This window comes from Canis lupus, chromosome 14 (genome assembly GCF_003254725.2).
Source record: "Canis lupus dingo isolate Sandy chromosome 14, ASM325472v2, whole genome shotgun sequence".
In the NCBI taxonomy this organism is placed as follows: Eukaryota; Metazoa; Chordata; class Mammalia; order Carnivora; family Canidae; genus Canis; species Canis lupus.
The window spans coordinates 37,027,088-37,054,291 of record NC_064256.1 but is presented as its reverse complement, the minus strand read 5'-3'; the positions used below and the strand labels follow the sequence as shown (position 1 = coordinate 37,054,291).

Sequence of the window (27,204 nt, the reverse complement as noted above, 5' to 3'; positions counted from 1 at the left end):
AAATTGAGCGAATGAAAGAAAGAGAAGAGAGAAAGCTTTTCCTTAGAGTAGAATACCAATTAATAAATGTAGAAGGAGGGGATGCCTGGGTGACTCAGCAGTTTGGCACCTGCCTTCAGCCCAGGGCCTGATCCTGGAGACCCGGAATCAAGTCCCACATCAGGCTTCCTGCATGGAGCCTTCTCCCTCTGCCTGTGTCTCTGCCTCTCTCTCTCTCTCTCTCTCTCTCTCTCTCTCTCTGTGTGTCTCATGAATAAATGAATAGAATCTTAAAAAAAAATAAAAATAAAAATAAAAAAATAAATGTAGAAGGAATGATGGTTATAGAAAACCACCACTTGGCAAATTCTGTGGTAATAATTCCTGGAAGCAAGAAGGTATTATGAGAAGCAGGATATTTACATAGTCTCAAAGAATTGCCCCACAAGATACTCTTTTATTACAAAGACAAAGAAAGCAATTTTACACTGGAGAAATCCAGCAAACACTACTTGATAAATAGTGATTGAGGTTAATTTCACCAGTAATAAACATTGACATCAGGTTCCTGTAGATATTATGCATCGAGTAGAATACAACACCACTTTTGTGATACTCTTGCCAAAACACACAACCTGAATTTAATCAGGAGACACATCAGAGAAACCCAAATTGAAGTAGGTCTACAAAAAGCTGGCTAGTGCTAGTACTCTACAAAAGTGTGGAGGTCATAAAAGACAAAGACTGAAGATGAAAGACAAAGACTAAGGAACTATTCTGAAGAAAGGGCGAGGACAATTAAATGCAGTGCGTAATACTGGATTATATCCTAGCCCAGAAAGGGGATATTAGTGATGAAATTGAATAAAGACTGCAGATTTGTCAATACTATGTCAATTTCCTGGTTTTGACAATTGTACTGAGGTTTTATAAGACATTAACACTTGGGGAAGCTGGATGAAGATAATCGTTTGAACTATTTTTATAATTTTTTAAAATGAGCTTGAAATGATTTCAAAACAAGGAGAAAAAATAGAACTTGTCTATTCAAATAATTATCTTTCAAAATACTGTCTCTGAGATGTTTATTGTAAAGTTGTGGAAAGTGCTTTTGTTAGCAGTTTAACATGACATAAGAAAAGTAGTTTCTTGCAATATATTGGGTTTTTATTTTAAGATTTTATTTTTATTTATTCATGAGAGACACAGAGAGAGAGAGAGAGGCAGAGACACAGGCAAAGGGAGAAGCAGGCTCCTCGTGGGGAGCAAGAGGTAGGACTCCATCCTAGGACCCTGGGATCATGCCCTGAGCCAAGGTAGACGCTCAACCCCTGAGCCACCCAGGCGCCTCAGTCTTGCAATATATTGTTAAAAAAAAAACTTGGCAGTGCCTGGGTGGCTCAGTGGGTTAGGCAACTGCCTTGGGCTCTGCCTCTGCCCCTCCCCCCATGCACATGCACAGGCACCGGTTCTCTCTCTTAAATAAACTCTTTAAAAAATTAAATAAACAAAAGAGTTTTAAGAGACATAAATAAGTACTTCATGATCTTGATTCAAGAAAACTATTCTGAGACAGCAAGATTTGAATGAGGACTAGACATTTGATGATATTGAGGAATTAATTTTATTAGATGTGATAAGGGTGTGGTGGATATATTTAAAGAAAAAAGTTTTTACCATGAAATGACATACCTAGGATTTGCTTTATTTATTTTTATTTTAAAATTTTTTTAAAGATTTATTTGAGAGACAGAAACCACTTGCATGTGTCCACCTGTGTGTTCTATAAGGGGAGATGAGGGGTGGGGTAGGCAGAAAGAGAGGGAGAGAGAGAAATCCAAGAAGACTCTGAGTTGTGCCTGGAGCCAATGAAGGATTTGATTCTGCAACTCCAGGATCATGTCCTAAACCAAAACCAAGAGAGTTCCCAATTCAGTGGGCCCCCACGGTGCCCCTATATTTTTTTTGTTTTGTTTTTAAAGATTTTATTTTTAAGTAATCTCTACACCCAGTGTGGGGCTCAAACTTACAACCTTGAGGTCAAGAATCACATACTCTATGGACTGAGACAGCCAGATATCCCTCTCTGGGATTTGCTAGGGTTTTTGTTGGTTTGGGAGAGGGAGGTGGGGAGGGGCAGAGGGAGAGGGAGAAAGAGAATCCTAAGTAGGTTCCACACCTAACACAGAGCCCAATTCGGGGCTGTATGTATCTCACAACCCTGAGATTATGACCTAGGCCCAATTCAAGAGCCAGATGCTTAACCAGCTGAACCACCCAGGCACCCCTGGGATTTGCTTTAAATTATTCCAGGAAAAAAACCGGATTAATAAATACTATACAAAATAATAATAATAATAAATAAATAAATACATACATACATACTATACATATGGGGAAGAAACTATTTGCTAAAATTAGGTAATGGGGAGGTGCCCAGCTGGTTCAGTCAATAGAACATGTGACTCTTGATCTTGGGGTTGTGAGTTCAAGCCTCACATCGGGCATGGAGCCTAATTAAAAGCCAAAAAATAAATAAATAAAATCTTTTTTTTCTTTAAAGATTTTATTTATTTTAAAGAGAGAGAGCACAAGCATGAACAGGGGGAGGGACAGGGGGAGAAGCAGACCCCTTGCTGAGCAGGGAGCCCGATGTGGGACTCGATCCCGGGTCTCCAGGATCACGCCCTGGGTTGAAGGCAGGCACTCAACCGCTGAGCCACCCGGGCTGCCCCACATTCTGAAATCTTGCTCAGGAATAGTAATCTCCATAATACTGTTCGTTTAACTTTCCTAACAAAACTGTGGTTCAAAGTCTAGGTCAACTCTTTTATCACCAAGTATTATGGGAGGAAATTTTTTAGGAGGAAACTAATTTTTAAAATTGTGAAATACAGATAAAGCTCAGAATCACCTCACACATTATTACCCCGACTGAGAACCAAGTGGATAGGTCTGGGGGGGGGGGGCGGGGGGGGGGGGTGGATCTTGGCTCCAAGGCTGTAAGGAAATGACTCAAAGAGGAAAAAAACAAGTTGATTGAGTTATCTCTGGGTGGAAGGACTGGGGACAGCCAGGAGTGAGGCAAGAACTGTGACTTTTCATTAAAATCCCCCTGCGCAGGTATTATGTTGATAGCCTTACAAGGGGCAAAGGTTGAAGGGTAGGAATAGAGCATTGAGAATACCCCCAAAAATAAGAACATACTAAATTTTATCCTGTATATGCTTCCAGTTTTTTCCGTTCCATCAGAATCCCTTTGGAAAATATTTAAAGGGGCCAAGGTCAATAAAAGCCCACCTGGTGACTCAAAATCTTCAATAGAACGTGTTAGAAAGGTCACTCTGGGGCAGCCCAGGTGGCTCAGCGGTTTAGCGCCGCCTTCAGCTCAGGACGTGATCCTGGGGACACAGGGTCGAGTCCTAGGTCGGGCTCCCTGCCTCTCTCTCTCTCTCTCTGTCTCTCATGAATAAGTAAGTAAATAAAACATTTAAAAAAGAAAGAAAGAAAGAAAGGTCACTCTGCTGGGGATTCTGAGCCCAGGCGCCTCGGCGCCCCGCACACGCCATCCGCCGCCCGCCTCCCAGGTAGGCCGGTACCACCACAAAGCCTCGCGGGAGGCGGGGCTAGTGACGTCACAGGAGCGCCCGCCCCCTTACGTCGCGCACTGGGAGGCCAGAAGGTTTCTGGCGGGGCCGGCGCCATTTTGCCGGAGCCTGCGACCGAGTGGGAGTGGAGTGGAGCGGCCGTTGTTGCCGACTCTTTCCTCCTCCCCACGGTCCAGTCAGCGGTTGATTAGGCCATCGGCTCTCAAGCCGAGACTTGTCTCTTATTTAGTTCTGGGGAGCGCCTGGCCGACATGAGTGATGTAGAGGAGAACAACTTCGAGGGCAGAGTGAGTACAAAGCCGCGGGAGCCGTCTTCGGCGGCGGCCCGATGCTCGGGGTTTCACGGGGACGAGCGCGGTCGGGCGGGGTTGCGGGGAGTCCTGCGGGGGCCCGCGGGGAGCAGCCTCTCTGGAGCCATCGCGGTGGTTTCCTCACATACCAAGATGGCTTCTGGGTTCCACTCTTTCCCCCCAAACACCGCGGATAACCCCCCCCCCCCCCGTTTTTTGGAGACTGACTGATACCTGGACTCCTGGGTCCGATTCCCCCCCGCAGTGCGCCCTCCCTTCTCCCCAACCCCTGAGGCTTCCTCACCTCTGTTCCGAGGAGTAGGTCCCCGTCGCGGTGGGGCGGGAGGAGACGGCAGGGAGTTCCCCTCCGGCCGGATAGTGGTAGGTGCTTCCTGCGGTGGCATTTGTGGCGACCCCCGAGCATCGTAGAGGGTCTCGGGGTCGAAACTGCGCGGGGCTGTTGTCCGGGCGGGGAGAAGCTGGCGTGGGACTAGCTGGGGCCTGTGTCTCCTTGGCTCTCTATTGCAGTGAGCGGCCGCGTCTCTGTTGGAACCGGCGGCGTTGCGTCTATAAAGGCGAAAGCCTTGAGGTTGAAGGTGGGACGAGCCTAATGAAGTGGTTAGTCAACGACCGCACCGACCCTTAAGCGTTCTTAAGACGAGAGCTGTGAGGGGAAAACTACGCGAGGAGCCCTTTTCCCTTAATGTCCCCTTCTACTTTCTTTTCACTTCAAAATGAATGTGGAAATGCTATAACGCCTGAATTTTCTAATTCCTTGATGTTGGGTTTTTTATTTTTTCCCCCCCTCTCTCTCTTTATATCTCACCTTCTAATGCATTCCTTCCTGTGATCTTTCATCTAAAAACCACTTCTTTGCAGGTTTTTACGGTAAAAAAAAAAACACAAACCTTATTCTTACGTAACTGAACAAATTTTGTGGCTCAGTGTTTTAAAAATACCTAGTGAGTTTTAATACTATTCTGCAACTCGGAATGCTACCTGAAAACTAAAGTCCCTCTCCCTATTTTCTCTTCTTAATCGCATCCAGCAAAGAGGGCTCAAGGATTTCCATTATTTGGGGGTCAGTGACTATAAAGATCACAAAGATAAGTCATCCTCAGCCTAGGTGTAGTAGGACATTGATAATTTGAATTCTGCTTCCGAAGTTACCCTCGTTAGTGGTAATTGGTGGAAGTGGGTTCGTGTGAAACCCTGAAAAGAAAATCCCCAGGCAGCAAGTTCTTGTTTTGTTGGTATTGTAGTCACTAGGGGAAACGCATAAAAACACTGATGGTGTGTGGTGGATGGCACGAATTTTATCATTTGTAGAAGCTCGTAATAAAAGTACTCGAAACCAGTTATATCAGAAGATCAATTTGTTGTGAGGAAAGAGATTTAAATAGGTTAGAAACCAAACAACTTTGTAGTGCCTTTAAGATTGGATTTTTAAAATCTCTATCAAAGGTATAGTGAGTAGTTGAGCCTGCTTATTTCTTAGGATGGGATATTGATTGTCCCAACTAAACTTTTAAAAAATCTTGTAAGAAAAATATTTGGTGTAAGTTGCTTGTTTTGATCATGTTAGGTAGTTATGGGAAGTAATTTTTGCTGTCCATTAATCTTTTCGTCCGTTGACTTCAGTACAGAAATTTATTTTTTGCTAATGTTTGTTTTGGTTTATGGGAAAGTGAAGAGGACTATGTGGGACCTTCTTTTCCTTTAAGTTCTTAATGTTTTAATTACTCATCAAGTCAAGGAATGGAACAAGTTCTAGATAACTGTCACCCACTTAAGAAAGCAGTGTATGTAAGATTCCCACCCAGTATTATGCTAAAATGTATGTAGACATTAACATTTTACTTTCATAGAAAAAGGGTTCTCCCACCTTACAGTGTTTACGGTCATAGAGCAATATTTTTGTCAGGTGATATCTGAGGGTATTTTAGTGGAAATGAACTCAGCAGATTGAATAATAAATATGCGCACCCTTACCTGTTACATCTTTTTTTCTTTTTTGTAGGTTGGTTATAGAAATTTTAATTGGTTAAAGAATTAGGAGAATGCCAGGAGCTTTTCTAAGGGTGTACCTTTTTAAAAATTGTTTCAACAGTTTAGTATTCACTAGTGCTTTTGGTTTTTAAACTACTCTGATCTCTTATCTGCTAACCACAAACCAGTTTTTAAAAGTTTTTATAGAATACAGTTGTGTTGTCATTTAGAGAGGCTCAAAACAGGATTTTCAAATGATGTCTTTGAGGTTTTTTTAAGTGGTTCAAATTTTATAAGTAACAGTCAACATTGACAGGTCAGATTTGTTTGCTGTATCTATGGGATAAATAGTACAACCATTAACCCCATCTTACTGAAAAGATACTTAGAGGGTAATTTTCTGTGGACTGTAGAACACATTGAAGAAACAGGACTAATAGTTCTGATATTTATAGCATTTTAGAATCTTGCCACACCCCACCCCACTGCCAGATTTTTCACATATTTTTGAATGTACTGCTTACAATCTTTTTACAAGTACTGGAATATTCAAATCGTTTTAGAAATTAAAAACTTGAGGCCTAGAAGATCTTATAGTCACTAATCAATTTTACAGGTCCCAGTCCATTGCCATTATTCCTCCTGTCATCCCAATGCCATTGTTCATTGCATACATAGATTATGATTATATATAATGTCTCTTCCAATGTAGAGGACTGGAGTAAAAGAACTTTAGGAAAGAAAATGTAATTGGCTGCATTTTGTTGTAAGTAACCCTAATAGTTAACCCTGTCAAAATTCCCTTCTGCCCGAGGTAGAACTGTTAAGCATCTACTACTGCCTTTTTAGTAAAGGTCAGGTGTTCTTGAGGGAAAAAGAACTAGGAATCTAATTTGAGATGACTGACAGCTCAAATGTAGGTAAAAGTAAGTATATAATCGAGTGCCCTGTTCTAGAATTAATAGAATTTAGAAAACGGGGCTGAGTAGTTTTGTGAGCTGGGGGAAGAGAAAGTTTTACCTAATGTGTAAAACTCACATTGGATTTTATGGTTAGGGAATAGATTGTATGGATATGACAATGAGGAAGTTACTGAGGTAGTGAGAAGGTAGATTTGCCTTACTATGCAGATGACGGAGGGTTTTGAATTCTAGATACAGGGATTTGGACACAATCCGATACGCAGAAAGAAGGCATGTATTAATTCTTAATTCTGGGAGTGGCATAATGAAAGGAATTTTAGTAAAGAGCAGAAGAGAAGTACAAGAAGAGTAGTAAGGCCCACTTGAACTATTTAAAGAAGGAAACTATGAAAACTGGTCTAAACAGGACAGCAGTGGGATGTAAAGAATGAGTGAAACATTTACAAGGGATCCAGGAGAATAGGGGTGCCTTTAAAATAAATAGGCTGATTAAAGCAGTTTACTTGGGGTATGTATATCAACAGAAATAGTTTAAGTAGAAATGGTTTTTGGAGCTGAGATTGAGGTTGGCACTTCAGCTATGACTTTGCCTGTCACCTTCCTAAAGAGTTTGCTTCACACAGCTTCACCTAAAATTAGTTTAGGGCTCAAAAAAAATCTTAGTCTCCTTCATAGAAATTAAGGGAAATGAAAATTAAGCTTTTCTTATCATTTTACTTTATTCACCCTCTATCCCTAATTTTTTTTTTTTTTAGACAAATCTTAGGAAAATGTTAAGCCCAATTTTTTTTCTCATACAGTGGCCCATTGTTTTTAATAGAGGTTAATGATTCTCATGTAGGAGTCCATCTTACAATTCCATATTGTCTATACTTTGCAGTACAATTAAAGAGGAAAGATAATACTTATTCCTGTCTCCTTTTCAAAGTTCATTCTGACAACAACAACAACAACAAAAAAAACAAAGTTCATTCTGGCATCTTTAGTAGTTAGAATATTTTTAAGCAACTCCTGGTGTTCGCCTTCTTAATATACTAGATGGTTTGACTGGATGACAGAAGTGAAAAGCAAAATAAATACAAATTCTGTACCCATTGGGAATTAAAATGTGTTAAGATATTTCATTAAAGAATAGCAGAAATAGGGGAAGCTTTTATTTCTTCCCTGAAACCTGACATAATTGGAGTGATGATTATGCCACTCAGAACCCATCTTGGTGACTGGCTTTAAAAACAAAACAAAACCCTTAAGCTAGGTTTTACTTTTTTTTTTTTTTTTTATTGATGAAACTTAAGTAAATGTGAGAGTACAAGTGAAGTTTACCCTCTTCCTTAAAAAAAAAAAAGACAAAATCTCTTTTATAGATAAAAATATCAGGTCAGCAATTTATCTCTTAAAAAATACTTAGTAAAGGGATCCCTGGGTGGCTCAGTAGTTTAGCGCCTGCCTTTGGCCCACGTCAGGCTCCCGGCATGGAACCTGCTTCTCCCTCCTCCTGTGTCTGTCTGTCTGTCTCTCTCTCTCTCTCTCTCTCTGTCTATAATAAATAAATAAATAAATCTTTAAAAAAATAGTTATTTTGGCAATTCAATGTCATATATTATCATCACATCCACCTATTACAAAAGGATAAAATTTTTCTCGTAATACTATTAAAACCCAAGACAGGGATCCCTGGGTGGCGCAGCGGTTTAGCGCCTGCCTTTGGCCCAGGGCGCGATCCTGGAGACCCAGGATCGAATCCCACGTCGGGCGCCCGGTGCATGGAGCCTGCTTCTCCCTCTGCCTGTGTCTCTGCCTCTCTCTCTCTCTCTCTCTCTCTGTGACTATCATAAATAAATAAAAATTAAAAAAAAAAAAAACCAAGACAGTCTCGTCTTAGGTTGTTAAAGTTCCATCATTTATCCAATTTTAATGCTTTTTTATTCCTCCTGTCATATTTTAAGCAAAGTATGTGTAAACTTAAGGAAACTTTTTAATGCTCGATTTTTTAATATTTGTGACTATTGCACTGAAGGGTGCTAATTTACTTGATATAAGAAGAAGGTGGGATTTTTAAAAGGAGCAATGTGACTTGGGTCCATGGTGCACAGATTTGTTAATAGATGCTTAATGACTTGTGCCATTCCTAAAGATAATAAAAATCATGAGATCTGAAAGAATGCAAAGAGATTTAAATATTTAGGAATGAGAGTCGTAAAAAAATACGTGTGAGTTTTCTTTATGGATTTAATTTTGAAAACTGAATTTATTCACCCATGGTATGTGTAGTGGAACAAGTTGAGATGGCCATGGATAATCAACGTGATAATTTCTTAAAATCTTCCCGATAGCTTGAAAACCTCTTTGATACTATCAGTGGGTGCTCAGGCATCAAATAACTAACCGTGGAACCTTTGTAAAAAGTATATATTTGTATGCTAAATGAGTTAATACTGATTGTTATTTATTCACCTGTCCTAACAGATTTAGCAGGACAGAAGTGCAGGTGAGAAAATGGTGTAATGATCAGATAACAAAAAGAATCAGTAAACACTTAAAAAAAAAAAATTCTGAGAGGAATAAGGAAAGGAAATGTAGTTTCCCTTTCCACCTCTAAATTACTATCAGTAGGTAGTTGTGTATAATCTTTATTGTCTCATGATTTTTCACCGAAAGTATAAGTGACTAGGGCTGCCTGACCAATCTGAGGTAGAAGTTTTGTTGTTGGTGTTGTTGTTGTTTTTAAACTAAGGCCCTGTAGTCTGTCTTACTCAAGATTCATAAATACTCCTATGATCTTAGAAGATGAGAATCTAAGTAGAAAATTCTATCACAGGTTCTTAGTGAACAATTTGGTTTTAGCTGTTATTTATTGGCTTTTAATATAGCTAAACCTTTTGGACATTACAATTGATCATGACAAATAAGCTGGCCAGTTTATGAACCATATTTAAAATTTGTACAAAAGATAAATTTTACAGGTAATTTTGCACTTATGACTAGTTTAAATTTTATTATGTATGCACAAGTGCCAATTCCTACGTAATTTCTTTAAGCATTTCCAAAATTATTCCAAATTTCAGAGAATGTAAAGACACAGTGTTAGAATATCTGTGAGCCTTTGCAGATGGAAAGACTGCTTTAATCTCACTTAAAATGCAGTATACACAAAAAAATAAAAATAAAAAAATGTAGTATACAGGTATTTTTAAGGAATTGCTTTCATAGCAGTTATGGGTTAAGAGTGGATTTCTTTTATAAGCTTAAAGAGTCCAAGAGAAGCAGCCTATTGTACTCAGGAAGTAGGCAGAACTGCTATTTATGTAGACTGAAATTAAAGAATTGAATAAACAGTGGTTTCCCATAAGCCCCAAAGAATGAAGTTCTTAGTACAATAAATATTATAAGCTATTGGAGTAATTTTAAGTACCACCCCCCTTGGGACATAAAATTTACCTAAATGCTCTAGTGGGTTTTTTTTTTAGAGAAATAGATCTCTTGATTTCATAAAGTAGTGGGAAAATGTTTTGAGATAGTTTGTTTTAAAAGTTTATGCTATTATAGATTTGAATTTGTATAAACTTGGCACTATGACTTGGCATAGAATTTTCATTACCATAATATTAGAATAGGATATAGTTCAGCATCTACATGTTATATGTTTATTTTAATGGGCTTTAAGTACTAAGCATATATGTTGGAATTTTTTTCTTCCACCCATTATATAATACTAGTTGTATTAAAAGATATACTGCAATTATTGCTTACCATAGGAATTGTTCATGTTCTGCAACAACTTGTGCATATACTTAATAACCCTTTGTCTTGATTGAAAGAATAGTACATGGTTGTTGTGGTTATTTACAGTGTGTAAAATGCAGCTGTATTTTTTAACACAGATTGCTTGAATTGGATACTGTGGTACTCTCTTAGTATTCATGGTTAGTTCTTTTTTTATTTTTGGCTGTGTCCTTCAGCTACCACCAGAGGTACCTTGATAACAAAGAATAGTTATAAGAACAAACACACACTGTTTAAGCATGTTGTACCGTGAAAACTTTCTGCCTGGCATCTGGTTTATAATAGGTAAGGTAGACTGGAAGCCTGTTTGATTCCTATTGAAAACTTGGATATGATTTGGTTGAGTCAATCTGCCCATTTCAACTAGACAGTGTATTTTTGTTTTTGTTGTTGTTGTTGGATTCAGATGCAGGTTACTGAGGAATTTGCAGAATTTGAACAGCTTTAAGAGTAGATTAAGTATAGGCTAGTGAAACAGGACAGATAACCATCCTTTCTCAGTATTTTATTTTGCTGTTTGCAATTTCAATTCAGTTTCCAAATTTTGAATAGTTGTGTGTATTTCTTTGAAAAAAAAAAAGAAGTTACCATTTCGTAATGAAGACAAGTCAAAGGTAGAAAAAGATAATCTAGCATTTGTCCATAAAGGGCTTATTGTATCTTGGTTTCTAATGCACAGTTTAATGAAAATGGTACTTACTTGGAACTGCTTTTGAAAAATAAAGTTACTGAAAAATGGCAAATATTCATATGACCATTTTTCTATGCATGAAGACTTTACCAGTTCTTAGAATGATGCGCGCGCCCCCCCCCTTTTTTTTGTATTATAGCAAAAGTAATTCTGAAGAATTAAAAGTTTATTTTATGCTTTGTAGTTCTTCAAGTTAAGTTTACTGACAGTTAATTGATTTACCTTTTGAGAGAAGTCTCTAAATTGTTTTTGGAGATTAAAATGGTAGTGACAACTTTATAACTAGGTGTTGAAAGGGAATTAAGAGGACTCTTTCTTAACCTTGAATGATTTTGCAAAGAAATGAAGGCCGATTCAGGTTTCCCTGGTATATAAAAACTGAAGGATAGGCAACAAAGGAGTTGTTAGGTATTGGTGATACCTTAGGTAATTAAAAAGCAGGATTGTTTTAGAATATTCTAATGTCTTTTGAAAAGATACTCTTATATCTTAATATTTTGTTAAACTATTTCCAATGAGTTGCTGTGCCAGAACTGAAATTTAAACTTTAAGGTGCTACGAAGTTTCCTAGTTTATATTAATTCCTAGGAAGTGGCATTTTCATCACTTTTGAATAATTTTCAACTGTTACATTTATGAGGGAAGACTTGGAAATCGAATGTACACATATTTGGACCATAATATTTTTATTATGCACTAGGAAGCTTCACATAAGCTTCTAAGAATAAATTTTCAGTTTTAATATAAGACTTTGATTTTTATACTTGTAAAATTAAAGGTTTTATAGTGTTACAGAGTACATTCTGATATGTATGTATAACATGAGCTGTGGTGATGTTCATAGGTAATATTCCATCTACTGCTGTTCTACAGTAAGATAAATGTTATACCACAGGATTTGTTTTATAGAAGGGAAAGCCAAGAGAGAGGGGAAGATCATTCTTTTCAGTTTAATGAACCAGTCTATGTGATGCTTCAATTACAAGCAAATTAGCTATTACTTTTTTTTTTAGTACTGAATATGCTGCTTTTACAGTTTCAGTGAATGAAAAAGCCTAAATTGCTGCTCCAGGCATCTGTCCAGGAATTTAGAGAGTATCAGAGATGTGCTTGAAAGACTTACTGTAGTAGGTAGCTTAAATGGGAAAGGTTGATAATGAATAGAAAGGTAGCTATCTATATATTTCACTTTTGTTTGCATCTAAAAAACCAAATAGGCGTAGCAGCATTAGTACAGTTCTTGATAAGTAAGTCTTTTGACATTAAACTCCAAATAGGGGGAAATTTTTAAGGAAGTTGCGTGGTAGTCTTGTGGCATAAATGAAAATTGGTGTGGAGTTGCGGTGATTAATTTTTATTATTATTTTTTTTTAACACTAATAATCAAGACTTAAAAGGACAGAGAAACCAAACTGTCCTACTTTGGTCATCAGTGCCTCATATATCTGTCAAATTTTTTAAATCTCTTAATCAATTTTAAATCATTTGATTTGGAGAGTTGATTTATATCCAGCTTTTCAGAAGCCAGTTTTCTACAGAATATAGTCATTGGGGGGGATATATGTATATATGTATAACTGCATAAAATATGCAAAACTATGAGTAAAATTGGTGTAACTAAAAAATAAAGACCATGATACTAATTTTGTAACTTTTGTACGTTATGATACTTCATGGATAATATAGAATATTAAAATGGCACAGTTGCAAAACTACATGTAATAGTAATTTACAAACCAAAGGGGGAATTTTAAGAATTTCATGCCCTTTTCCCCTTTGTTTTTTCTTTATACTGCTTTTACATCAGACCATATGTTTCTGATTAAGTCCGTGTGCAAAGATAGTGGTCAAACATACTTGGAAGAAGATGTTAGTAATTTCACCAATATAATTTTTTTTACTTCTTTGAACCTCAGCATGTGTCCTGTAATATGTGAGTTTTAGGTGGGTGTGTACAAATTTCAGCCAAGAATGCTTTGCTTTAATTGTACCTTGGTATCTTAGTATGGCTTAGTGAAAGCTTATTTTAAGATGATTAAGAATCTTCAAGTTACAAGTTAGTAAAAACGTAAGACATAGGTGGGGGGGGATTACAGATAATGTTAGATTTATGCTTGGGTTAAGTACTTATATTAAAATTGTTCACGTTTTAGGAACTAGGATGAAACCTGAGAGGGGAGGAGGGTGAAGAATATGGTAAAAACATTTAGATAAATTCAGTAAATTTTTTAATTGTTAGAAACTAGACTTTGGACAATTTTAAAGATTATAAAATTGTTTTTTAATAAACTAGTTATTTGCACTTTACCTGCTGGCTTTTCCATTTGGTAGATAACATTCTGAACTCCAGCAGAGTTTTATAATCCCCACGTGCTTAAATATACTAAATGTTCTTTTTCCATTAAGGTTAATGTTCGTGAAGAAATTGAAGAGTTTTTTCCAAGAATGTGGAAGATAAATCAAGATAAAAGAAGGCTAATGAAAAGTATTAAAGATCAGAAAATTAAAATTGAATGGGGGAAAAAATTGAACAGAAGATTGGTCAGATAGAAGCACTTGAATATTTTTTTTAAGGCTATTTTGAATTGTTTGAATTGGGGAAGAATACACGAAGTATGAAAAATGAAAAACTCAATGAAGAATGAAGAGAAGTAGAAAGCAAGAGTGAAGTAGAATTAAAAGAATCTGGAAGAATGAATGGGTCCTAGGTTAAGTAAATGTATGGTTTATGTTCCAGTGTCTGTATGATCAAGTTGTAGATGAATTTGCATGATTTCTTAGTTAATAGAGAATTGGTGATCTGGTTCAAGTAGGGAATTATTGAGGACAGTTAGCAGTATTAACAATGGGTTATTAATGAGCTGAAATTTTTTTCTGGAGGGTGTTGCCTAACCATTTGTTTTTCAGGAGCAATCAATATAAATAATTACGGTACATTAAATGTTAGGTGTTAGGCATCTACGTGACCAGTGCCATTTGTAATACTGTCTTCTTTGTTAGGAGTCTCGCTCTCAGTCAAAATCTCCAACGGGAACTCCTGCTCGTGTAAAATCGGAGAGCAGGTCAGGATCTCGTAGTCCATCAAGAGTTTCCAAACACTCTGAATCCCATTCTCGATCAAGATCAAAATCCAGGTAAGTGTGCTTAAAATAATAATAAAGATACTTAACTTGGATTTTTTTAGAGCAGGGTGGTTTTTACCAAGTCCCTCGGTTTTGCTGCATTTTGTATAGAAATTTCACAAAAATAATGTGGAGTTGAGAAATAAATGTTCTAGGTGTGCCTGGGTAGCTCAGTTCATTAAGCATCCAACTCTTGGTTTCTGCTAAGGTCATGATCCCAGAGTCTTGAAATTGAGCCCTGCATCAGGCTCTGCTCTTCAGGGAGGAGTCTGCTTCTCTCCTTCTGCCCCTCCTCCCATTTATGCTGACTCTCTTGTGTGTGCACGCGCTTGGTCTCTCTCTCTCTCTCTCAAACCTCAAAAAATAAAGAAATGAGGGGTGCCTGGGTGGCTCAGTGGTTGAGTGTCTGCCTTCGGCCCAGGGTGTAATCCTGGAGTCAGAGGATTGAATCTCACATCAGGCTCCCTGCATAGAGCCTGTTTCTCTCTGCCTATGCCTCTCCCTCTGTCTCTCAAATAAATAAATAAAATCTTTTAAAAAAAATAAAATAAAATAAAAAATAAAGAAATGAATGTTCCAAATAAGATTTAGATAAGGCAGAGTTGAGTCATCTCTTACCCAATTAGCCTATCTAGCTATTATAGCTAGCTATTTTATTTATAAATGTATATACACACACATATATATATTAAAAAAACTGGCTTTAGGGCTGCCCTGGTAGCTTGCTGGTTTAGTGCTGGCTTCAGCCCAAGGGACCCAGGATCAAGTCCCACGTCGGGCTTCCCTGCATATGGCTTAGTGGTTTAGTGCCGCCTTCAGCCCAGGGGACCCGGGATCAAGTCCCACGTCGGGCTTCCCTGCATATAGCCTGCTTCTCCCTCTGCTTGTGTGTCTCTGCATCTCTCTCTCCCTCTCTCTCTCCCCCTCTCTCTCTGTCTCAAATAAAATCTTAAAAAAAAAAAAAAAAACTGGCTTTATAAATTAAATATGTTAATTGATGTAAATGTACTTGGCTATTGAGGATTGGAGTTTGATTTTATTTCAGCAATATTTGTACAACAAAAACGTAATTTTCTCCGTTGGAGACTTGGTATGTGATTTAGCTCAGTAAAGATTTTTAAGATTCACATTCCAGGACACCTGGATGGCTCAGTGGTTGAGCAGCTGCCTTCAGCTCAGGTCGTGATTACATAGATTAGATAGATTAGATTAGATTAGATTAGATTAGATTAGATAGATAGATAGATAGATAGATAGATAGATAGATAGATAGAGACTCAACAGGTCCAGAGTGGAAATCTGGCCAGATGTAATTGGGGTGGGGAGTGGAGGAGTCTCTGGGTGATTCAGAAGCCCCTACCACTGTTGTTTCCACTGACAGTAAAGACTAGTGAACACCACAAAGTTCATTGTATCAGATGTCCCAGCTGTGCGGGAATAGATGAAAGTTTAAAAACAACCTGGATGGTTAAGTCATAAATAATTTCTTGATTAGAGACATAATGTGTCTTTGTGTAGAGTTTGCTTGATGGTGGAGCATGAGACAATTGGTTAAAAGGCTGTACTTTTTTTGAGTCCACAGCTATGTCTTTTTTTCTCCATCATAGCCAGGATCCAACTCAATTAATAACCATTCTTGTTAAATATACATGTGACAGAATAGCACTGTGTAGAATTTGGATGTGCAAACAGAAATAAGCATATTTTCATTTTAGGACCGTTGCACATGCTGCTCTCAGCCTAGAATTCTCTTCCCTCAAGATATTCAGTCACTTAATTCATTCTCTGCTTGAGCATCACCTGAAAACATTAAAGAGCATGCATGCTCTCTATTCTCTTACAACACTTAATCATTATCCGATTTAGAGGAAAGTTAGGCACTCCACAAGGGTTTTGTGTTTTTTTGTTTTTTTTAACATCTTTTTTTTTTTATTTATTTATGATAGTCACAGAGAGAGAGAGAGAGAGGCAGAGACACAGGCAGAGGGAGAAGCAGGCTCCATGCACCAGGAGCCTGACGTGGGATTTGATCCCGGGTCTCCAGGATCGCGCGCTGGGCCAAAGGCAGGCGCTAAACCGCTGTGCCACCCAGGGATCCCTCCATAAGGGTTTTTAATTAATGTCTCGCTTTTCATTACTATTTAAAAATAATGATATTTTCTTTTTCAAAGAGTTTATTTATTTGAGAGAAATAGCAAGAGAGAGCACAAGCAGGGAGGAAAGGGAGAAGCAGCTTCCCTGCAAGCAGAGACCCTGACATGGGGCTCCATCCTAGGTCCCTGAGATCATGACCTGAGCCAAAGGCAGGTAGGTGCTTAACTGACTGAGCCATGCAAGTGCCCCAAAATTGATATTTTAAATGACAGGTTTTCTTATTAATGTTTGTTGTTGTTGTTGTTGTTTTCATTGAGACTATAAAATAATGCTAAGGAAAATGAAAAATACCTAAAACTATCCTAAATTTGCCAGGAACCATATCTCCATGTCTTGCCAAAGAACCTTTGCTCTTGATATTCCTAGAACACTTTTCCCCTGTCTACCTAGTAAAATTTATATCTCTCAGCTTTATCGTTAGCCTTCTTTGTTTTGAATAAACTGCCCTCCTTAGTTTATTCTTTTCACCCATGTGTTGTCTTTTTAGACTTTCTGGCCCTTAACATGTATAACATTTATTGAACATCTTAAACAAGTTATTTTGTAAGACTGTGATCACTGCTGATCTGGGTGTTCTATTAGGGATGAGTCACATGAATAGTAAAAAAGAAGTTGTTGCATTAAGAGGCAAAGAGAGGGATCCCTGGGTGGCGCAGCGGTTTGGCGCCTGCCTTTGGCCCAGGGCGCGATCCTGGAGACCCGGGATTGAATCCCACATTGGGCTCCCGGTGCATGAAGCCTGCTTCTCCCTCTGCCTGTGTCTCTGCCTCTCTCTCTCTCTCTCTGTGACTATCATAAATAAATTAAAAAAAAAAAAAAAAAAAAAAAGCAAAGAGAATCAGTGACCGGAAATAGAGATAAGAGTTGAACTAGGGAATCAGCAGTGGAAGGAATGGGTGAGATGCTGTAGAAAGCTTGAGGAAATGAAGACTAAGCTTGAGGAAATGAAGACTGTTACATGGGCATTTGGGTTGTTGAATTAATTTAGTAGATGCTAGATTGCAGTGAGCTAAGGAAAGATTAGAAAGGAAACGGTATTTAATAGTGAAGGGAGGGGCAGCGGTTTAGCGCCGCCTGCAGCCCGGGGTGTGATCCTGGGGACCCGGGATTGAGTCCCACATCAGGCTCGCTGCATGGAGCCTGCTTCTCCCTCTGCCTGTGTCTCTGCCTCTCTCTCTCTCTCTCTCTCTCTCTCTCTCTCTGTGTCTCTATGAATAAATAAATAAAATCTTAAATAATAATAATAGTGAAGGGAGTTTAGAACTATATTGAGAAGATGGTAAGAATCAAAGGATTTTACTATGGTAGTTGGTGGTTTGTGTTGTTTTTGTTGTGGTAAGATACACATAACATAAAATTTACAGTCTTAATCATTTTTAAGTATATGATTCAGTGGTGGAGAATATATCCACATGGTTGCACAGTGTGCATCCACCACCACTGTCTGTCCCCAGAGCTCTTTTCATCTTGTAAAACTGAAACCCATTAAGTAGTGGCTCCTTGTTTTCCTGTCCCCCCATCCCTTTTTCTTTTTAGAGAAGGTAGAGTTGTAACATGCTTGTAATATAAAGTGAAAAGAGTGAACATAGAAAGGACAGACTGAGAACATGAATAGTGATGAGGAGAACAAGAAGAATATTCTTTCCTTAGGAACTGGGATACATGTATAGATCCGTGGCACTAGCCATCTTGCTTCAGTATACTTACCTAAATTTATTTCTCTCAAAGGTCGAGGTCAAGGAGGCATTCTCATAGACGTTACACTCGATCCAGATCCCATTCTCACTCTCACAGGAGACGCTCTCGAAGTAGGTCATATACACCAGAATACCGGCGTCGAAGAAGCCGAAGTCATTCTCCAATGTCTAACCGGAGAAGACATACAGGCAGCAGGGTATGTGGTTTTGAAAAATTAATGAACTTGTCTTTTATATGTTTAGTCAGAGCATAATATCTTGCTTTCATGAGACTAGACCATTATTTTAAAGTGGTACTACAGGGGCTCAGTCAGTGGAACATGTGACTCTTGATCTCAGGGTGGTGTGGTTGAGCCCCTCATTGGGTGTAAAGATTACTTTAGGAAATAAAAAATAAGGTGGTACTCCAAAAACATCCTTAGGCATATGAATATTGTTTTTATACATTTTAATATATTTTCTTGACTTTGGAGTAGTTAAAAGATGGAATTTGGGGGGAGGGAAATACATGCTCTGTGAATTAAAATGAAAAGCATAGGGCGGCCCTGGTGGCGCAACGGTTTAGCACTGCCTGCAGCCCGGGGTGTGATCCTGGAGACCTGGGATCAAGTCCCACGTCTTCCCCTCTAGTTCCGAACCTGCTTCTCCCTCTGTCTGTGTCTCTGCCTCTCTCTCTGTATGTCTCAATAAATAAATAAAAATCTTAAAAAAATAAAAATAAAACATAAACTGAGTTGAAGATTATTGAGATTAGGGACACCTGGGTGGCTCAGTGGTTTAGTGCCTTCCTTTGGCCTAGGGCATCATCCTGGGGTCCCAGGATCGAGTCCCATATCAGGCTACCTGCATGGAGCCTGGTTCTTCCTCTGCCTGTGTCTCTGCCTCTCTCTCTCTCTCTCTCTCTCTCTCTCATGAATAAATAAATAAAATCTTTAAAAAAAAGAAAAAAGAAAATATTGAGATTAAAAAGTTTTGGTGAGGAGTAGGGGAAGCTGGCAAAGAAATACATGTAGTAATAATAGCTAACACATACTGAGCACTGTACAGGTTTTCAATACATTTAATGGATAAGGAAGTTGAATCTTGGATATGTGACGGTCAGGTTTGGTTTTTGGCTAACTGGCAGAGCCCAGGTTTCAGCCAAGCTGCTTGACTCTTAAAGTTCCTATGCTTAATGGCTGTGCTGTGCTTTTCCCTCATGTGATACCAAATTATTGAACTGTGATGGAGTCCGCTATTCAATGATGTTTTGAAATTTGTACATAGATTTTTCAAATCTGAATTGTGGGAAAATTGAAATATCCTTGGTAAGAATGAAAATGAAGGAATGTCTGATCAGCGCTTAATGGATACAGTCGTATTAAGTACAAAGCTGTAAGCTAGAAAACATTTGAATAAACCACAAATATGGCTTTAAGCTATGGTAGATTCTTAGTCTAATTCTGAAAGTTGCTGGACTAGAAAGTAGGAATGTGGGGTGCTGCCTGGGTGGCTCAATGGTTAAGCATCTGCCTTTCGCTCACATTGTGATCCCAGGGTCCTGGGATCAAGTGCTGCATCGGGCTCCCTGCAGGGAGCCTACTTCTCCCTCTGCCTCGGTCTCTGCCTCTCTCTCTCTCTGTCTCTCTCATGAATAAATAAATAAAATCTAAAAAAGAAAAGAAGTAGGAATGTTTTTTATTCAGGCTACAATGGAAATATACTCCAAAGAAGGCTTGAATGTACTGTGAACTGTAAAATATGACTCATCTGGTTTTTTCCTCTTTAATTCTTCTTTCCCAAGTGACTTGAAACAGTATACTTTGTGTATTAGATAAGGTGTTCTAAGCAAAGTATTTTCTGTATGTTTTAATTTTTATTTCAATTTGGAACTTGAAATTAAATCACATCTTTATTCAACAGGCAAATCCAGATCCCAACACTTGTCTTGGAGTGTTTGGCCTCAGTTTATACACAACAGAGAGAGATCTTCGTGAAGTATTTTCCCGATATGGACCATTGAGTGGTGTCAATGTGGTTTATGATCAGCGAACTGGACGATCACGAGGATTTGCTTTTGTTTATTTTGAAAGAATAGATGACTCAAAGGAGGTAATTTTGTTTTTATAATTATTTTTCAGTTTGAAATTTTTCTCATGTGCGTGATTATGTTGTTAAAAGTTGACTAAGAGTTTCCCAGTTCCATAACCTGTTCTCTTTCATTCTGTGACCTGAGTTTGGTTAAAACTCTTCCTCTCAGTATTATAACAGGAAATTTCCAGTTTCACTTTCTAGCTATTTATTTCCTGATGTAAGCATATCCTGATTGAAATCTGATTTTAGGGGGGACGCCTGTGTGGCTCAGCAGTTGAGCATCTGCATTTGGCTCAGGGCATGATCCCAGAGTCCCAGGATCGAGTCCCACATTGGACTCCCTGCATGGAGCCTGCTTCTCCCTCTGTGTCTCTGCCTCTCTGTGTCTCTCATGAATAAATAAAAAAATCTTGGGAAAAATCTGGTTTTACACACTGAGGTATATGTGTTTGAATTAATGGGAAAAGTAAACTACATAAGTATTCTCTTTTGATTAAGTCTTATTCATACTCCAAGCAGATGATTAAACTTACTTTTTAAAAATTAAATTATATTTTGGGGCACCTGGCTTGCTCAGTGAAGGAGAGTGACACTTTATTTCAGGATTGTGAGTTCAGGCCCCACATTGGGTGTATAGAATAACTTTTTTTTTTTTTTTTTTTTTTTTTTTTAGAATAACTTTTTTTTAAGAAAAAGAAATTATATGTTATTTAGGTTTAATCTGTTTAATTTTAGGTGGAATTAGCTGCCTGTGTATAGATACAGAGCTTTGCTTATCCATTTTCATCTGTTACTCTGTTTTATTATTTAACATATAATACATAGTATTGGTCCTTTTTCATTTTTGTTTTAGTGCTGCTGTGTTTTGTTTAAGATTTTATTTATTCATGAGAGGCAGAGAGGCAGAGACACAGGCAGAGGGAGAAGCAGGCTCCCTGCAGGGAGCCCGATGCGGGACTTGATCCCTGGTCTCCAGGATCAGGCTCTGGGCTGAAGGCAGATGCTAAACCACTGAGCCACCCAGAGATCCCTGTTCTTTTCCTAATAGTGATCCTTATCAACATCAATGATTTGATATTGTGGTGGGTTGTTTTGTTTTGTTTTGTTTTTTTATTTTATTTTATTTTAGATTTATTTATTTATTCAGAGAGAGAGACAGAGAGGCAGAGAGAGACACAGGCAGAGGGAGAAGCAGGCTCCATGCAGGGAGCCCCACGTGGGACTCGATCCTGGGTCTCCAGGATAACACCCCAGGCTGCAGGCAGCACTAAACCACTGCGCCACCGGGGCTACCCTGTTTTGTCTTTTTAAGATTTTGAGAGAGAGCATCCAAGCAGGGGAAGGGGTAGAGGGAGAAGGAGAGAGAGAATGTCAAGCAGACTTTGCTGAGCCTTGACACTGAGATCATGACCTGACCCAAAATCAAAAGTCCAACACTTGGGGATCCCTGGGTGGCTCAGCAGTTTAGCGCCTGCCTTTGGCACAGGGCGCTATCCTGGAGTCCCAGGATCGAGTCCCGTGTCGGGCTCCAGCATGGAACCTGCTTCTCCTTCTGCCTGTGTCTTTGTCTCTCTCTCTCTCTCTCTCTCTCTATCATGAATAAATAAATCTTAAAAAAAAAAAAAAAAGTGCAGTACTTAACTGACTGAGCCACCCAAATGCCCCTGAAGTTGTGCTACTTAACATATTACATACTAGATTATAAAGGGAGCAGTAGGCTTGCTTTCTATGCTAAAAGTTGATTGTGATTGGGTTAGAAGATTCCATTTTAAAGAATTTGAAGCCCATTGTTAAGTTTGTATCAAACCCTTTTTAGGGTAACTGGGTGGCTCAGTTAAATATTCCTCAGCTCAAGAAGTAGGTAGTGGTGGTATTTAAATCAAACCTTAATGAATGGTGGGGCACCTGGCTGGGTCAGTTTGTAGAGTACGCAACTCTTGATTTCAGGGTCATGAATTTGAGCCCCACATTGGGCATAGAGTTTACTTAAAAAAACAAACACAACAAACTAATAAATGGCAAATACTGCCATTTCTTGTTTGTACCATTTTACATGTGGTAGTAGTTGGACATAGGCCATTGATATCTGCATCAACAACATTTGATTGCAACATAAACAGTCATAATAAAAGTTAGCTTATCTTTAAAAAATTGTAGATGCTAGTGGCATCTAGTGGATGGAGGCCAGGAATACCAAACCTCTCACAATGCACAGGATAGGCCCCCACGATATAGAATTAGTAGTCCAAAAATATCAATAGTGTGTAGGTTAAAAAACCCTAGGTCATTCTAACAAAATAACACCTAACAGTCAGGTTGTAAATTACATATTACCTAATGTAATAGACATTCTAATCAGCATTCTCTAATTTTCTTTTTATTGAGAGCTTGCATGCGCACCAGCAGGGATGGGGTGGGGGTGAGGGAATAAGAGAATCTTAAGCAGGCTCCACACCCACTGCAGAGCCCAGTGTGGGGCTCGATCTCACAACTCCAAAATCAAGACCTGAGCCAAAATTCAGTTAAGACACTCAACCAACTGAGCCACCTAGGTTGCCCCTCTAATGTTTTAATCTATCACATAATATGACTTTTTAGGTTACATATTTGTGATTTATTTCTGTTCTCAATTAAGAGATAAAGGTATAAATTTTTTAAAGAGTAAGATATCTGACCTGAAATAAAAGTTGTGAAGTATAGGAGCACCTAGGTGGCTCAGTGGTTGAGCCATCTGCCTTTGGCTCAGGTCATGATCCCAGGGTCCTGGGTCCTCCGGGGAGCCTGCTTCTCCCAATGCCTATGTCTCTGCCTCTGTGTTTCTCATGAGAAGCCCGATGTGAGACTCAGTCTCTGGGCCCCGAGATCACACCCCGAGCCAAAGGCAAATGCTCAACTGTTAAGCCACCCAGGCGTCTCAATAAATAAATAATCTTTAAAAAAAAAAAAAAAAAAAAGTTGTGAAGTATAGATTGCTACAATTAAAATTTTTTAAAAATGTATTTGTCCTAGCTTTTGATTGCTCCCATAACCACCCTGCCAGGTTTGTTTCTTTATAAAATAAAATGAAAATGGCAGCTTTAATTTTAGTTCCAAGAACTTGCAAATTTGGTGAAGTAGTTGACTTACTATCCCATTTATTGGTATTAGTGCCTAGGGGCAAATTTTTTTTTTTTTTTTTTAGGGGCAAATTGATAGGGAAAGTGAGTGCAGATAAAAAGACAGCAACTAGTTGGCAGGTTTAGCGGGTTTAGAAGTTCTTTTATATTTGGAGTTCACTAGGTGGCGGTGTGTTACCTAAGGAATGGTTTTGGCTAACCGAGGCTTGTCACCTGAATTGCAGTATTTGGTTGGAGTTGCCTAGACATGAGTTAGCCAAGTTGTGTGGTTCTTTCTCAGCAGCTGCCCCTGGTCTTTCAGCAGAGGCCTGTTTAAGTGTCTGTGTGTACATTAGAAAACTCAATGCTATTGACATGCACGTAGCAAGGATTAGAATGTAAAATCTTGGTCTGTTTTTTGGGAAAGAAGTTTAGAGAATTTTAATTTTTTCACATTTCAAATGGAAAATGTGTCTAATTGCAGTTTTAGTAGTTTCTCATTATTGAATTATGCATGATTTTCTGTGCGTATTCTCCTTTACAGGCTATGGAAAGGGCAAATGGAATGGAGCTGGATGGTAGAAGAATTCGGGTGGATTATTCTATTACCAAAAGAGCACACACACCTACACCGGGCATCTACATGGGCAGACCAACTCAGTAAGATTTCAAGTTGTTTTTGTTTTTGTTTTTTGATATTTTATTTGTTTATATATGAGAGAGAGAGAAAAGCAGAGACACAGAGGAAGAAGCAGGCTCCATGCACAGAGCCTGATGTGGGACTCGATCCTAGGATTCCAGGATCATGCCCTGGGCTGAAGGCAGGAGCTAAACCGATGAGCCACCCAAGGATCCCCAGATTTCAGGTTTTTAAAGCTAAACTGTAAGAGGCAGAAATGTACACAAATTTTTTATTAATAAAGAGACAAAATGATTTTCATAAAATTAGAATTGAAAGTTATTTGTGTATATTCTTACATCTATTTGAGGAGAGAGACAAATTAAAACCATCAAAGTCATTCCTGAGTCCTTTTTGGTGCCATACAAATAGAAAAATTAGTGGGCTTCTGGGTGGCTCAGTAGTTGAGCCTTTGGCTCGGGTGGTGATCCTGGGGTCCCGAGATTGAGTCCTATATAGGGCTCCCCTCAGGGAACCTGCTTCTCCCTCTGCCCATGTCTCTGCCTCTCTCTCTGTGTATCTCTCATGAGTAAATAAAGCCTTTAAAAAAAAACAGAACGATTATTAAATACTGGAAAAGCAGTGTGTGTTTTTAAGTATTCTCTTTCTATTTTTAATGTGACTTTAGAAGCCTTGTGGATAGGGAAGGATTTTACAGATAGTGGTGTGTATTTTTTTGTTTAAGCCAGTTTTCACATCATGCAGGAAATAGAGGTCTTTTGTAAACGTTTTTAATATCGTACAACTATTTCTTAAGAGTGAAAGAAGGTGTTTGATTACTTTGAAACCTTAACTGGGGAAAATGTAAGGTTTGGCAAGGAGAGCCTACAGAAAGCTAAAATGAAAATATTGTCCCTGTGATTGGGAGTTGGGAAAAATTATAGAAGAAAGTATTTAGTTTAATTTTGCTGCCAAAGACTTAAAAATCAGACCTTGAAATTGTTTTAGTGCTGGGCCTCAGTGTAAGGTAGTTTTAGTTCTTTTTGCTGTTCAGGGTTGGTTAACAACCTTTTTTAAATCTTGATGTTTATTGTTTTTTAATTCGTTCTAATGACTCACATCTTAGCATTTTGATACTGTTTGCCAGCACAGTGCTCCATTTCATCTTGTTCAGAAGCAAAAGGTCCTACTGATTTGGGTAGTGCGTTAATAAAAGAGCAGTTTATAGTTTACAGAGTTTTGTGAAATCATTCCTGATTACTTATGTAATGAATAGGAAATCAAAGCAGAATAATACCATGGGAGTTCCGCAAAATGAGACATGGGGTTGCTGACATGAAGAGAGTTATTTCTCTTCTCTTATCTTCCCTCCTCCCTCCATTTTAGTTAAGTGCCGGTTGGTATTAAATAATACTGGAAAATAATCACATTGTTGTAAAATTTTTACATTTTTCTGTAGTAGTGGTGGTGGCGGTGGCGGAGGCGGAGGTGGAGGTGGAGGAGGTGGCAGGCGTCGAGATTCTTACTATGATAGAGGATATGATCGTGGGTATGACAGATATGAAGACTATGATTACCGGTACAGGTAATGTTTTAATTTGTAATTTCTGTTCTAAATTAGATGATAGTTGTATTATTTGGTACTTTTAATTTGTGTTTTATATATATTTTTATATATACGTATAAATACAAATATTTAATATGGTGGTTTCTTGAGAAAGTAAGAGGGAGATTATTTTCTCATGTTTGAGGGCAAAGATTATCTTTGCCAGTATTTTGTTGTACCATATGGTCGTTGTTCTAATATTAATTGGCACACAAAGAATGTATTTGAATGATGGGAAATTTTTATTTTCACCTGCTTCAATGAAGTGATTATGTGGTATACTAAGTAATCTTCTATTTCCTACAGAAGAAGATCACCTTCTCCTTACTATAGTCGGTACAGATCACGATCGAGATCTCGTTCCTACAGCCCAAGTACGTATACTTCTACTTTTGTGGCATTAGGAACCATTTCTGATTAATGGTTTATTTTAGAAAATTAGAGTGTATGGAGATTGTTAATAGGACAAATACTAGGCAAGTCAAACTATAATTGTCATTTTGACTTTCGTTTTTTTGTTCTCTTTCAGGACGCTATTGATAAGCAGAATGATTGCAGATGAGGACAGCTTTTTCTTTTCTCTTTTTTTTCGTGTGTGTGTGTGTGTGTGTGTGTGTGTGTGTGTTGGTTTGGTTTTGGGGGGTTTTTGTTTGTTTTGGTTTGGTTTTGGGGTTTGGTTTTGTTTAATTCTGGATTTCCCCAAGCTTCTAATCCTTCTACTTGTTAAAAAGAACCCTTACAAAAAATCTTTGGTTTATTCACCATCTATACTTTGTCAGTTGTATTGCTCTTCCCACCCCTTTTAGTATACTAAACTCTTAAAGATGTAATTGTTGTCATTTTGAGCAGTTAAACATCTAAGTAAAAAAAAAAAAGGATCCCCCAATGTTATGCCTTGTAAATGTTTTTTTTTTTTTTTTCTTTTTCTTTCTTCCTTTTTTTTTTTTTTTTCCTCTTTTGGTTTGCTTTGTTTGCTTTTACAGAAAATTAATTCCTGACTAATCAAATGAGGAAAGAAATTATCTTAAGACTTCTTTTGTGTTAGATATTGAATTAGACATCGTACTAGAGCTCCATTTATGACGAACTCCTTTTTTTAACTTTCTTTTGGGGAAGATAGTAACACAAAAACTAGTTCAGTCATGTAAAGTTTGGGGTGGCATGGAGCAAATAGTTGAGTATAGAAAGTTTGAAGCTATCAAAGAAAACACTTGGTCATTTCTTTGGAAGAACGAAATTTTTGAACCCTAAAAATGATGTCATTTTTTTTCTTCTTTTTTTTTTTTAAGAAATGAAAGCTTGTGGGCTCCTACAAAACATGTTGTATTTAAAATACATCTGTTAACATTTAAAGTGTGATTTTTGTGTTGAATTTATTGAAATTTAAGTATTCCCTTAATCAGTGAAGGACAACTCTTATTATTTATTACATAGAGCAATTGTATACTTTGCTGTTAGAAATTTTGGTATTGGGACAATGGTTAAGCAGGCTATTATTGTATAGTATAGAGTCTTTAGAAGATATGTGTGAGGAAAAGTAGTCTCCTTTCAAATAAAAGTTAATTTCTTTGAAAA

At 38.1% G+C, this 27,204-nt stretch overlaps 2 protein-coding genes across 8 annotated transcripts in view; one reads left to right on the top strand and one right to left on the bottom strand.

Moving 5' to 3' along the window:
- The window catches only part of CCDC126 (coiled-coil domain containing 126), a 105,436-nt gene extending 101,137 nt beyond the window's left edge, over positions 1-4,299 (bottom strand). The window contains exon 1 of one of the 2 annotated variants that reach the window (XM_025464379.3): positions 4,182-4,299. The gene's annotated coding sequence lies outside the window, so the exon portion shown is untranslated. The remainder of the gene's footprint in view (positions 1-4,181) is intronic. The other variant, XM_049093714.1, reaches the window with a different exon arrangement.
- On the top strand, positions 3,657-27,204 carry TRA2A (transformer 2 alpha homolog). 6 transcript variants are annotated; one of them, XM_035698297.2, is made up of 10 exons: positions 3,657-3,874; positions 4,406-4,495; positions 13,670-13,971; positions 14,264-14,397; positions 18,268-18,433; positions 20,139-20,327; positions 23,949-24,064; positions 25,483-25,608; positions 25,936-26,003; positions 26,159-27,204. In XM_035698297.2, exons 5-10 carry the CDS (start codon positions 18,401-18,403, stop codon positions 26,167-26,169), a joined length of 543 nt encoding a protein of 180 aa, XP_035554190.1. In that variant the 5' UTR covers positions 3,657-3,874; positions 4,406-4,495; positions 13,670-13,971; positions 14,264-14,397; positions 18,268-18,400; the 3' UTR covers positions 26,170-27,204. The 6 variants fall into 6 exon arrangements, with proteins under 6 accessions (XP_035554190.1, XP_035554188.1, XP_035554191.1 ...); XM_035698295.2 differs by having other exon boundaries at positions 13,670-13,982; XM_035698298.2 differs by lacking the exon at positions 13,670-13,971.